At 33.7% G+C, this 12,596-nt stretch overlaps 3 protein-coding genes across 3 annotated transcripts in view; 1 reads left to right on the forward strand and 2 right to left on the reverse strand.

The window, feature by feature from the left end:
* Positions 1–12,596, forward strand: part of LOC145322681 (uncharacterized) — a 143,369-nt gene that overhangs the window by 45,685 nt on the left and 85,088 nt on the right. The window lies entirely within an intron of this gene.
* LOC145310834 (actin-5C-like) lies at positions 2,468–5,752 on the reverse strand. The gene is made up of 3 exons (XM_080150493.1): positions 4,860–5,752; positions 4,164–4,296; positions 2,468–3,749 (listed from the first exon to the last, which is right to left on the reverse strand). The coding sequence occupies exons 1-3, from the start codon at positions 4,914–4,916 to the stop codon at positions 2,809–2,811; spliced, it is 1,131 nt and encodes a 376-aa protein (XP_080006619.1). The 5' UTR covers positions 4,917–5,752; the 3' UTR covers positions 2,468–2,808.
* Positions 10,771–12,361, reverse strand: LOC145311725 (uncharacterized). The gene is made up of 2 exons (XM_080150697.1): positions 12,267–12,361; positions 10,771–12,042 (listed from the first exon to the last, which is right to left on the reverse strand). The coding sequence occupies exons 1-2, from the start codon at positions 12,330–12,332 to the stop codon at positions 11,413–11,415; spliced, it is 696 nt and encodes a 231-aa protein (XP_080006823.1). The 5' UTR covers positions 12,333–12,361; the 3' UTR covers positions 10,771–11,412.

A 12,596-nucleotide genomic window follows, 5' to 3' on the forward strand; every position in this document is an offset into this window, starting at 1 on the left:
TGAATAATACTGAATATTTTCAGTATACTGAAAAATGTGGCCACGCTGAATATTATAAGCGAAGCAACTCTATAATTAAGTCCCAAAAATGTAAGTATGTCCATAAACATTATCCTGTATCATGAAGTTTTTCAACAAATTTACTCACAATTTTGCATTGACTCATATATGTTCTGATTATTCAGTTCTGTCCTACAAGTGTTAATGTCCGTTTGTCCTACCGTTTCAGAGCTTCGCTTTTATGGATATTGTCATCCTTGTTTTATAACAATGCTTTTTGACATATTTGAATGAATGTAAGCTTTTACATATTTAAACTATTTACAAAGCAAATTTTACCTGCTTTTAGGGGTTAGCCTAATCTCTGTTTATCTTCATGTTAGAAGACAATAGATTTATTACTCTAGATGGGCTGGCAGTCACAACAATCCGTCCAAATTTTGTTCATTTATTTCAAGGAATTTCATTTCTATGTCACAGATGGTTCAATAAAATGTGTACAAGGTATAACCAATAATGTGGCCAGATTGTTCTAATTGGTCCAATCTACTGGTTAGCTATTTAGATCTATTATTCTTCATTTATTTGACGCTCAACAGAGCGTTTACTGTTTACTTGTTGAAGCAATTATCATATTTTTAGTCATATTGTAAACAAGGATGACAACATCCAGAAAAACGAATCTTTCTAACTAGGAAATGAATTTTAATCTAGGAGAACCTATTTGACCTCGACCTTTCCACCAGTAAAAAAAAATGTTTTCTGTTAATGTAGGTAGGTATAATCCTTTCGTTTAATCTTTAAAATAAACAAATTTTCAAAATATCTTTCTAATGTTTGTTTTAAGTAGTGAATCTACTCCATTATTCAGAATGTCTGTACGTCCTTCTAAAATAAATGCAATGTGAAACTATCGACTGATTTTTTACGTTAAAATTCCCTTTTTCAATGAGCATACAGCATATAATTTACTTAATCCGTCAGTCTGTCAGTTAGGCTTTTATAGATAAATACAAATTCTGCTCGATCTTTATTACCTTGGGATGTAGATATTTTATATGCTAAATTTTGCTGTAGTAAAAAACTGAATTCACAAAAAAGGTTTACTTTAGGTATAATGAACATCTATAACTGACTTTCCATTCATTATGTTTTTTGTGCTTCGCTACTTATGGATGTTTTAAACCTAGTCAGGTAAAAAAAATCACCTTTGTTGTTATAACCCTTAAAATATGTCAACACTAAAGTGCATAAAACAAAAACAATTACAAATATAATCCAAATAACACCACATTTACGGTCAATTTCAGGTAAAAATTAAGCTATGATGCAGAAGTATTTTATATTTGTAGAAACCGCCAGAAAATAAATGTTGCAAATATGTCAAATGTCTGCATGCACACTTGAAATATTATATTCTCGAATATTTATTTGTCGCAGTTTTCCGCAGATAGACTTTAAACATTTGAATTTCAGCCAATAGTGTTGGAAATAAAACACAGCCAAGTCACTACAAAAGAGCAGAAAGCAATTTGCTAGGAGACGAAAAAGATCACTTGGGCCAAGTAGTTGTCTGGATTATACATCTTTTACTTTTTACTATGTTTTTGTGTGTGTGAAATTCACCTTTATGAAAATGATGCATGTTTTTTAGTATGGCACAAAATCATTTTAACGAAACTACAATGAATCAAATTCGGGGCCATACAGGAAAAAAATTTAAAGAACAAAATTTAACAGCTGAATTACACTTGCATGCAGCTACCACAATATACATATAACATCTTTTGACAGTCTTTTATCCTTTTCTAGCGGCTCCGTCCCAAAAGTCCTCTAGGGGCACTTGAAGTGGTGGGGGGATGAATTTATCCCCCCATTAAAAATTTTTGTTTCAAATAGGAAAGGAAAAATAAATATTAAGCTTCACAGGACCTTTATTGCAAAGGAAAACTATAGACAAAAGCTCAAAAGTGCACGATAAAATATCAGGGAGGAAGGGGACATTGGGCTGTTTATTAATCTTGTTCTCAAAGTCTTGTGTTGGCTTAGCAACTGTAAGATCTTTAATTAAATTTAGATTGGTTGGTTCATTTAGTTGAGTGTCCAAACGTTTCAACAACTAATTTTTATCTACAGAAGAAGTAGTTTTTGTGATAGAAATCAATTTATCGGCCACTGTTTTATCCCTTTAGATCCCTGATAAATATACTGAAAATGAGCAGAAAATAATTTTCTTAATCCATTTGAAATTTTGTTTAATGTAGACAAACAAATAGTTTTGCAAAGACTTTAAAAACAATTCAAAAGATAAATAGAAAGTCTAAATGATTAAATTCAGATTCAAATACATATGATTTTAGATTTGTATTAGCCATTTTTTTATTTTTCACTCAAATAACCTAAATGTAAAGTAGCTGGGTACGTTACCAATTAAAGGTTTTATGAAATAAAATATAATGAGAAACAATTTAGTATATTTCATAAATCTTTTATTTTTAATAAAATTCTCTTTTTAGTTTAGATCACATGATATTATGATTTTATGATATGTGTTATGATTATAAAATTAAGTAACATTATAAAAATAACAACTTTTTATATATATACTTGTACTTAATCATATTTAAACAGTTGTAGGTTAGTTTAAACATTACTTAAAACAGTATAGATATTTTAATAATTAAATGGTAATATAAAGCAAGGTTGTGTAGCTGAAGTTGTGTGGCAATTGCCAGGACAATTGGCAATGGTGGCAGTTTAGCAGCAGTTGGTACCAGTTTAGCACCTCTAGCAGCAGTGGGCACCAGTTTAGAAGCACTTGCGGTGGACAATGGAGGGTCCGCACTCGTCGTACTCCTGCTTGGAGATCCACATCTGCTGGAAGGTGGAGAGGGAGGCCAGGATGGAGCCACCGATCCAGACAGAGTACTTCCTCTCGGGGGGAGCGATGATCTTGATCTTGATGGTGGAGGGAGCCAGGGCGGTGATCTCCTTCTGCATACGGTCAGCAATACCGGGGTACATGGTGGTGCCACCAGACATGACGGTGTTGGCGTACAGGTCCTTACGGATGTCAACATCGCACTTCATGATGGAGTTGAAGGTGGTCTCGTGGATGCCGCAGGCCTCCATACCGAGGAAGGAAGGCTGGAAGAGGGCCTCGGGGCAACGGAATCTCTCGTTACCGATGGTGATGACCTGACCGTCGGGAAGCTCATAGGACTTCTCGAGGGAGGTGGAGGCGGCAGCGGTGGACATCTCCTGCTCAAAGTCCAGGGCGACGTAGCACAGCTTCTCCTTGATGTCACGGACAATCTCGCGCTCAGCGGTGGTGGTGAAAGAGTAGCCACGCTCAGTCAGGATCTTCATCAGGTAGTTGGTGAGCTCACGGCCAGCCAGGTCAAGACGGAGGATGGCGTGGGGCAGGGCATAACCTTCATAGATGGGGACAGTGTGGGAGACACCATCACCAGAGTCCATAACGATACCAGTGGTACGACCGGAGGCGTACAGGGACAGGACAGCCTGGATAGCGACATACATGGCGGGCATGTTGAAGGTCTCGAACATGATCTGAGTCATCTTCTCTCTGTTGGCCTTGGGGTTGAGGGGAGCCTCGGTGAGCAGGACGGGCTGCTCCTCGGGGGCAACACGGAGCTCGTTGTAGAAGGTGTGGTGCCAGATCTTCTCCATGTCGTCCCAGTTGGTGATGATACCGTGCTCAACGGGGTACTTCAGGGTAAGGATACCTAAACAGATAGAGCATTAAATAAACAGTAATACTTATGTAGATGAAAAAACTTTTATATTGCATTTGAGAATAAAAAAGGATCACATACAGCTAAAAAGCACAGCCAGAAGTTTTAAATTGATTCGAACAGTTGACGATAAACTTTAAAATTCCCCAAAGCAAAATTATCCCTCATGTTCTTTAAAATTACTACTAGTTTTTTATCTACCGATCAAATTAAAGTGAAAAAAGTTTATTTAATATGATTTTAAGTTTTAGGATTTTTAAAAAAAAGTTTTATTTTATTAATCATAGAAAATTGTCTATAATAGGATGCTATGCATGATTTTTTTTCAGTATTACTAAAAACCGTTTATAATTCAGCAGTTATTAATCGGTTTCGAAGCCATACGATAAAAACTAATTAACTAACCTCTCTTAGACTGAGCCTCGTCACCGACATAGGCATCCTTCTGACCCATACCGACCATGACACCCTGGTGGCGGGGACGGCCGACAATGGAGGGGAAGACGGCTCTGGGAGCGTCGTCACCGGCGAAACCGGCCTAAATAAATTCAAAATTATTGGTATTATTATCCTATTATATAAAGATGCAAGGACTTTTTGTCTGAAGCTTAAGATCTCGGAAAATAATGGTCTGGAAAGGTTCGAAATCGGCCTAAATGCAAAATATTTTGTGTTATATTAAAAAAAATGAGAAAAAGAAATATTTTCAGAATTAAGCAACGTTTTTTTAGGATTTGAATTGAAAATTGTTTTTATGGTTAAAAGGGGTTATCTATATTTTTAATAAAAAGAAATATTAGAATTACTTAAACTGATTTTTAAACAATCAATACCTAGCAAATGATTATTAATGATAGTTTTAAAAAAATGAATCTACAATAATGGGTTGGGGTAGTTTTTTGTTTGTTTGTTTATTACTTTAAGTCAGTTTAGGTTAGGTTATATTTGGTGCTGGGTAGCCCTACAATTCAAGATCCACGCAGGAAAAAAATTAGGCATAGAAAAAATTAACCACCCCTTCTATATTCTTTAAAAAATAAAGGGGTCTCTCAGTGCTTGACAAGGCACATTGAGGGAAATAGCTTCTCTGAGGAAAATTACCTTGCACATGCCGGAGCCATTGTCAACAACAAGAGCGGCAACGTCCTCGTCACACATGTTGATGGTCTACTAGATGTTCTCCTAGCACAGACACAGGATGATCAGCAACTGATGCCGTCCCAGGGGAGGGCCACCCATATTTATACCCTTCACACGGCTGGCTGCGCGGGCGGGCGTGTGTGTGTGTCCCAGCCATCCCAATGACTGTTCCTATAGTCAATTAGTTTTGAAAGAATTACACTTTAAAATAATCCTATCTAATACTATAACTTTGCTGTGACACTAAGCTCTGAAGTATCATTAGTAACCTGCTGAAGTTTCAGGTATTCTTTCCCTCTCACCTGAGACATGACATGTCAAGGATCATACAAACAGGTGGTAAATTATGACTTTAATAATCGATATATTTTTACATTGTACTTGGATGTTGCACCAGAATTTCATGGACTCTGATAAAGCATCTGACTAAAAAACGATACCCCCTATCTACCCCATCCCGCTAGTCTTTAGTTTTATTAATAGGCTTACCAGATTGTACCAGTATTGTTGTAAGAATCCTTATGAAAGATTTTAAATCTATAGTTCAATTTTAACATCCATAAATCTATGATCAGATCTATAAATATCGAACAACTAGTAATTACTCTGACGAATTGACATATTGTCAAGTTATTGATTGGGTGAGCTACGTACTAAATACGGTCTAGCTTTTAAAAGAAGCCAGCTAACTACAAAACCAATTATTTATTTACATATCTTTTTTAGGTTCCTTCTTCTGGTGTAGGGGATTGCGAATGATTTTAAGTGGTTCATTACACATTACAATTATTGCCCTAGATCGTCAATCAGTCACAGCCCAAACAAAAAAGAAATTTCTAGCGGACAAAGATTTTTTTGTATTATGTCACACAAAATGAATGAAAACTTAGAACAATTTCACCTAGCAAATCCTAATCATAAGACATTCGACTGTTCAAAGCTGACCTGTTATATTGATGAAATGAAAAACAAAATGCTATTTCGTCCAGAATAGTTCTATAACAATTTTTAGGGAGGGTACCCCCAATTAACCAAGATAAATTACCCCTATACCCCCTATTACCGCCCCCCCCCCCAAATTTTTAGAATTTTAAAATTTTAAGAGGAGCTTAGGGTCCTCCCCCACCATCCCTAAGTTTCACTAAATTTTCAACTTTAAAGTAAATGTGACACAACACAGAATATGTGCGCCCTCAAGTTTGGTCCTGGGCCAAAAAATTCAAACATTTCTAAATATGGGCATGTAATTGTGAAAAATATTTTTACATCTAAATGAGATGGAGAAATGGATATAGAATATACGTGGACATTATGACATGAGAAAAATTGTCGTCAATTTAGGTGGCTAACATGGAATCCATTTATTGGACAGTTCGTTAATCCAGTAGGAGGGGAGGAGATGAGACATAAGGGGTAAATGTTGGGTATCGTTCTTTAAGCCCGCTGCTAGTTTCACTTTATTAGAGAACATCACAATCTGGTGTAACATCCAAGTAATAACATAGTTATAATAGTTCTTTTACAGATTATGTTAAGAGATACAAGAAACATTACATAATTGAAGAAAACAGTTTTTAGTTTTATGAAGAAGAATCGAGAAAATTAGGATCAAAATAAGCAGTACTTGCTATTGCAAAATGAGTAAAGCAATGCCAATATTCCATAAATTTAAACAGAGCATTTTTTCCCGATTTACTTTACAGAAAAAGTATGTAATTGACTTACTTACATTTTCAGGTTTGAAATTGAAAGGGCAATTATAACATACCAAAATTGACTGCTAAATCTATCCTTTAGGTACATATGGACAGACACATAGGGCAAGAATAAATATATAAAATGGTACTTTTTTAATAAAAAATATTAACTTGAATATGTCCCTCTGATCTGTTAGCTTATTTTAAAAAGCAAGACAACAGAACGGTCAAGCATAATTTCCCCCCTAATAAATATTACATTCCCCTAGAATTTTTAATCCCCCCCTCTCTATTACATGTACTATTCTTTCCCATTTGAGTTTAATAAACTACTTCTTTCTCATAGAGTGAAAACTGTAAGAGTACTCAGAAATTTACATATAAATATTACTTACAAATATAAGAGTTCTCAAGAGTTTCTATCTCTAATTAATCCCATGATTTACCTATTACTTACAAACACTAAAACCTCTAATATGTATATCTCTAATAGTTGCTACATTTATCCTAAAGTTTCCCTATTACTTACAAATACAAGAGTACTCTAGTATCTCTATCTCTAATAGTTGCTACATTAATCCTAAAGTTTCCCCATTACTTACAAATACAAGAGTACTCTAGTATCTCTATCTCTAATAGTTGCTACATTAGTCCCAAAGCTTCCCCATTACTTACAAATATGCATTAACATATTTCCTACTTCAACATCTTTCCACCCTTACTACGACATGGAAATTAATATTAAAATTATTGTAAAGGTTTAAACAGAGGCACCCTGAAAAGACCCTGTGCAGTGTGCACGCCACTGATTTAAAAATCCTTTGAATGTAGAATACACTCAATACAAAAGAGTCAAACATTTTAAGCTATTCATTTTAAGGATACTTCATATAAATAAAAATACAAACTATTCATAAACTGTAGCGATCATAATTCAATTGCAATATCTGCTACTAAACCTACACAATAACCCTTGTACATGTCCATAAAATAAATATTTATGAACATACTCTCAGCCTTCAGCCTGCCTTATCCTTCGCCGTCTTCTCACAATCAGTAACATAAAAACTAAAAATAAGTCATGGGTAAACCTACAATAGTATCTATTATACAAATGTAGTGCCATGATCTTCCTAGTTATATTTAATATCTTATTATTGCTATTGTCTATTCAATGTAATGAACTTATATAAAATTTGTTATTATAATTAGTGGAATTAATAAATATCTATCTATATAGGTTTCAGTAAGATGTCAGGCTTTTTTTTGTCTTTGGATAGTTTTAGGCTATTTTACTGCCTCCTCTTTCACCTCCTGTTAGTTAGTACAGATTAAGCAAGATATCTCGTGAACGGCTAAAAGATGCTGACTTACTTTTAAGTGAAAGTGCATTGCATATGGCTCATACTATATCTTAAGCTATGTTTTTCTTATACAGCATGACCCTCGAAAAAGTATTTTTAAGCATCTGCAGCCCATATTTCTCAATGAATTATCAAAAAATGTATTGTATATGTCCTTGTTTTCTGTAGATTTCCACATAAGTAGATATAAAAATATTTTTTTTACATCAATTAACAGCTGAGATTTTTAGAGCCAAAGTTTTGAAAAAAAGTGGCTGAGGAAAAAAAAGTAACTTATCAAAAAAAATGTTTTTTTAAAGTGAAATGACGTGTTTTCCTCATAATTTCAATACTTTTTATAAAACTTATAAAAAGATGTTTCCAAGAAATTTATTTCATGCTGAAAGCACTTTTTTCACTTGCTCTAAAAGGCATTTTTAGATTAGTGTAAATTGCAAAAACACCCTTGCAGAAAGAAATCCTATAAAAAATAGTAGCAAATTGAAAGTTTACATAAACAGAAATCAAACACTTTTTATTTTATCAAAATAAGTTAAAAAAAACAAAAAGTTACAGCTACAAACTTTTATTAAACATTTACCAATTTAAATGATTTTTATGTGTCTTAGATTAATTTGATGAGTGGGCGTGAATTTATTGGTAAAGTTGGCGCTAATCCTTCCGGTAATGAGCATAAATTGGGGAGGGGTTTATTTAAGGTCATATTAATAAGTGGGAGATATTATAAGATTTGAGGGAAAATGGTTATAAGAAAAATGTATTCAGTAAAATTTGAAAAGTAGTTTTTTATATGTAAAAGTAAAGTTTTTTAATGCAATAAAAAATGTATCAATTGTAAACTTGCTCTTCTTTCTTATTTGTTTTTTAACTGGTTGATAAAAAGTAATATACTAATAAAAAACTAAGAAATATTTAGCAATATCCAGTTTCTCAAGCACTTTTTTCAAACTTTGGCTTTAAAAATCTCGGCTGTTAATTGATGTAAAAAAAATATTTTGATATCCTTTGATGTAGAAAATTATAGAGAACAAGTACATATGAATCTTTTAATATTTTATTGAGAAATATAGGCTGCAGGTGCTTAAAAATACTTTTTCGAGGGTCATGCTGTATAAATCACAATGGACAGTCATTTCTTTTATATTATATTTCATTCTGAACAAAACGTACAGCGTCATTAGGCCATATCTACTCGATAGTCTTGTAAACATTGACAAATGTAAAAAAGAATTAATTTTTAAAAAAATTATAGGGGGAGGAAATTTTTATGTGTGAAGTGGTGATAACTTCAACCAATGATTAAGAACCTAGCCAGGAAATATAAGAATCTGAATTGTAAAGGATAATCATATCGGTTCAGCGAGATCATTCAGTACTGACAGACAGAGATCCTGTGACTTTTCATATAAGGATTTAACCTATCAAGTGCTTTGCAGAAATCAAGGTGTATAAAATAAAGAATAACCAAACCAGTGCTCGGCAGCTGGCAATTAGAAGTCTGGATGCTTTGAAATTTGTTTTGAAAAGAAGGATTAGCTTGTTTGGTCAGGTTTAGACTTCCCACTGATTTTTTAAATTGTAAAAGGTTGATTTCCCTGAAGCTTCATAGCGGCTGGCGCGCGGAATTCTGCACAGGATGGCTAAAACAAATTGAAACCTAACTAGCAAATGTTTTTGGCACTTCCAACCTTGGTTCATATCCATAAAATAATTACAAATAAAGTAAATTTTGGACACTCTATATAAAATAGTAGGAGTTTTACCACCCAACAAAGTTAGTTAGTCCCCTCCCACACACTTTTAAAAAAAGCTTGGATGTCCCTAGATTTTATATTCACTCTTTTAATTTCAAACAAAACTTTATTGTGTTCTTGACATTTTTACTGTTTTTTTTAATAATTAAGAAGCTTTATTTCCTGCCCTGAATATTATGTCAAATTTATGGGGGGAATGTTAAAAGCCTTCAGGGGTAGGGAGAAGGGTTGGGAATAAGGACATTGCTAGGCCGGTTAAACTGTACACAAACACACACACACGATATGACAATCACACGGACTGAAACACACACACACAAGCACGCACGGACACATACACACTCCCATCCAAACACACACACTTTTCCTAGACATAAGTTGCAATTGGACCGTAGAGGACACATATATGATACAAGGGCAAAGTAGAAAATAAAGAAAACATAACTATTGGGTTAACTACATATGACAGGTCAACAAATATCCCTACATCAGAATGTTTGTCTGTTTGTACCGAAGGATCTCGCTAACCGTTTAACAGATTTCAAATCTAAAATAAAAATTGGGTTATAAAATTCAACTTGCCCCTCCTCAAGAGCCTCTAGTAATGGATATAGGAATACGAGGATATTATGACAGGAGAAAATTTGTCTTCGATTTAGGTTGTTTATTTGAATTTCATTTATTGGTCAGTTCGTTCATCGTTTAAGAGGTGAAGGGTTATCATTAGGAGCATCACTTTATTAGAGTACATGAAAATCTGGTGCAACATCCAAGTAATAACAAATCTATTCCTTAAATATTAAACTTTTTACTTAAAAATTAGGTTTTTAATGGAAGCTCCATATGCGTCTTATTATTGTAGAGATAGATATCTTTAATAAGACAAGGAGGCACGACAAGATTTACAAGGGTACTGAATCAAAACAGAGATTTAGAGTACCTTCAGTTAATAAAACAAAATGTTAATTTTAGTAGTGTTTTTTCTCTAAAAGAATAGTACGTAATCCAACCTTCAAAACTAATAAAAGGAATAGATAATTAAGTCTGAAAACTCATTCAACTATTCGTTGGACTAAATAAACTAACGAAAATCGAAAATAATCTGAAAAGATGAAATTGTAAACCTTATAGCAAAATGGTTTTCAAAGTCTTACTTATGAACGAATTTAAACAAACTATCTGACAACGGAAAAAAAACTAAAATATTTTTAAAAAATAGTTTTAGGTTCAGTAATGATCAACAGAATTAGATTTTATTTCAGGCTTTACAGCAACTGGCGCATTTTTACAATGGTAGGTATCTGAAAAAATATACATTAACATAATATAGACAAATATGACTTGGTATCTCATAATCTCACTGTATGCTTTAATTTTCAAGGTACAGGAAAACACAGAAATAAATATCAAACAAAAATTTGCTTCCTCCAAAAAGTAGATAAATTGAGCAATATAAAGAATATCTCGAGAAAAATATTTCCCGTGGGCAAATGGCATAAAATAAGCATAGAATAAACTTACTAGAAAATTGTGGAGCGAACGGCTTAGTTGTTTACGATATCTTATTGGTTAATTTTACAATTTACTCCTGGCATGGATTAATTACAAATTTACTGTCTTTCAACAAGAATTATCTTTTACTAAGATTTTTACACAAGTGTCTTAAAATAAACTTTTTAAAGATATCACGTGGGGTTTTTCAGAACTTAGGGGTCAAACAGATTTCGTCATGAACATAAAACTTTGAATAATTTGCACGAGAAGTTATTTCATTATCATTTCTTTTGGTAACAGGTGCAGCCATAGCTTGGGATTTATGATCAAGAGCATTTCTTTCAATATCAACTGTGGCAGTAGTAGTAGAATGGGTCTTGTCTTTTGGGTGAACAGCTTCATCATTATTCTTGCCAACATTATTTCTTTTGGTAATAGCAGTGTAAGTGGTAGCCTTGGATTTAGCTTCTCTTTGAGCAGTAGATGCCTTGGATTTATGATTGCTGTGAAGACTTTCATCAATATACTTGTCAACATCCTTTATTTCATCCTCAGAAAGTTCTTCAGCTTTTCCTAGATTTTTTATGTTTTTCCCCGTTGGATTTTCGTGTATTTTTTTCAGAAAATGTTTGAATTTGTGGGTGGTTAGTAGCCTCTTTTCTCGACAACATTCCCCGCAAATTCTACAAATGTGCTTGAATGGCAGCTTTTTTAGGGTTAGGCATACTGGTTTGATGTGGGCTTTCTTGTGCATTTGCATAGGCCTCTTGTTGCTGAATGTTTTAGGGCATATCTCACAAGAATATTCATTTCTTTCCATCGGGGTGTGAAGTTTCTAAAATAATTTCTTTAACATTAATGTATTAATATTCTATGAGGGGGGGGGGGGGGTAGGTTATCTCCCACCACGAGGGCCGAAGTATTGAACATAATTCAAAAATTGGAGGGAAATAACCCCCCTTTCTTCCCAAAAAAAGGAGTCGATTTAACCCATTCCTTTCCCTTAAGTGCTCCTAGAGGCGCATCAGCTATCGTTAAATATTTAATAAAAATTGTAACCTGAGGTGCTCTTTGAAAAGGAGATGATTTTTGTCTTGGATACATTAACTGCATTATACGAGGCATTTTTTATATATTCTAAATCAATTTTTCCTGTAAAAAATTAGTAAAGCATTTTTGCAAGTAATAGTAGGTGTTCTTTTGACATTGTGACGTCATTATTTGTTCGTAACTCTTACCCGTGTTTATATCTAATTCATGGATTAGGTAGGGATGGTATACCTGAAGTAAAACTACTATACTCCAACTTTACATCGTTAAAATTATAGTAATTCAGCTTTCCGAGTATATTAAAATGAAAATTTATAAGATTTTTCGTATAAAATTGTC

This window comes from Acartia tonsa, chromosome 1, assembly GCF_053477335.1.
Source record: "Acartia tonsa isolate MP-2025a chromosome 1, ASM5347733v1, whole genome shotgun sequence".
Taxonomy (NCBI): domain Eukaryota; kingdom Metazoa; phylum Arthropoda; class Copepoda; order Calanoida; family Acartiidae; genus Acartia; species Acartia tonsa.

Coding starts and splice junctions, on each gene's coding strand:
- LOC145310834 (XM_080150493.1), bottom strand. CDS start 4,916: ATGTGTGACGAGGACGTTGCCGCTCTTGTTGTTGACAATGGCTCCGGC. Junction 4,297..4,859: donor ATGGCTCCGGCATGTGCAAG/GTAATTTTCCTC, acceptor GAATTTATTTAG/GCCGGTTTCGCCGGTGACGA. Junction 3,750..4,163: donor CGAGGCTCAGTCTAAGAGAG/GTTAGTTAATTA, acceptor CTATCTGTTTAG/GTATCCTTACCCTGAAGTAC.
- LOC145311725 (XM_080150697.1), bottom strand. CDS start 12,332: ATGCCTCGTATAATGCAGTTAATGTATCCAAGACAAAAATCATCTCCT. Junction 12,043..12,266: donor CTTTTCAAAGAGCACCTCAG/GTTACAATTTTT, acceptor AAATTATTTTAG/AAACTTCACACCCCGATGGA.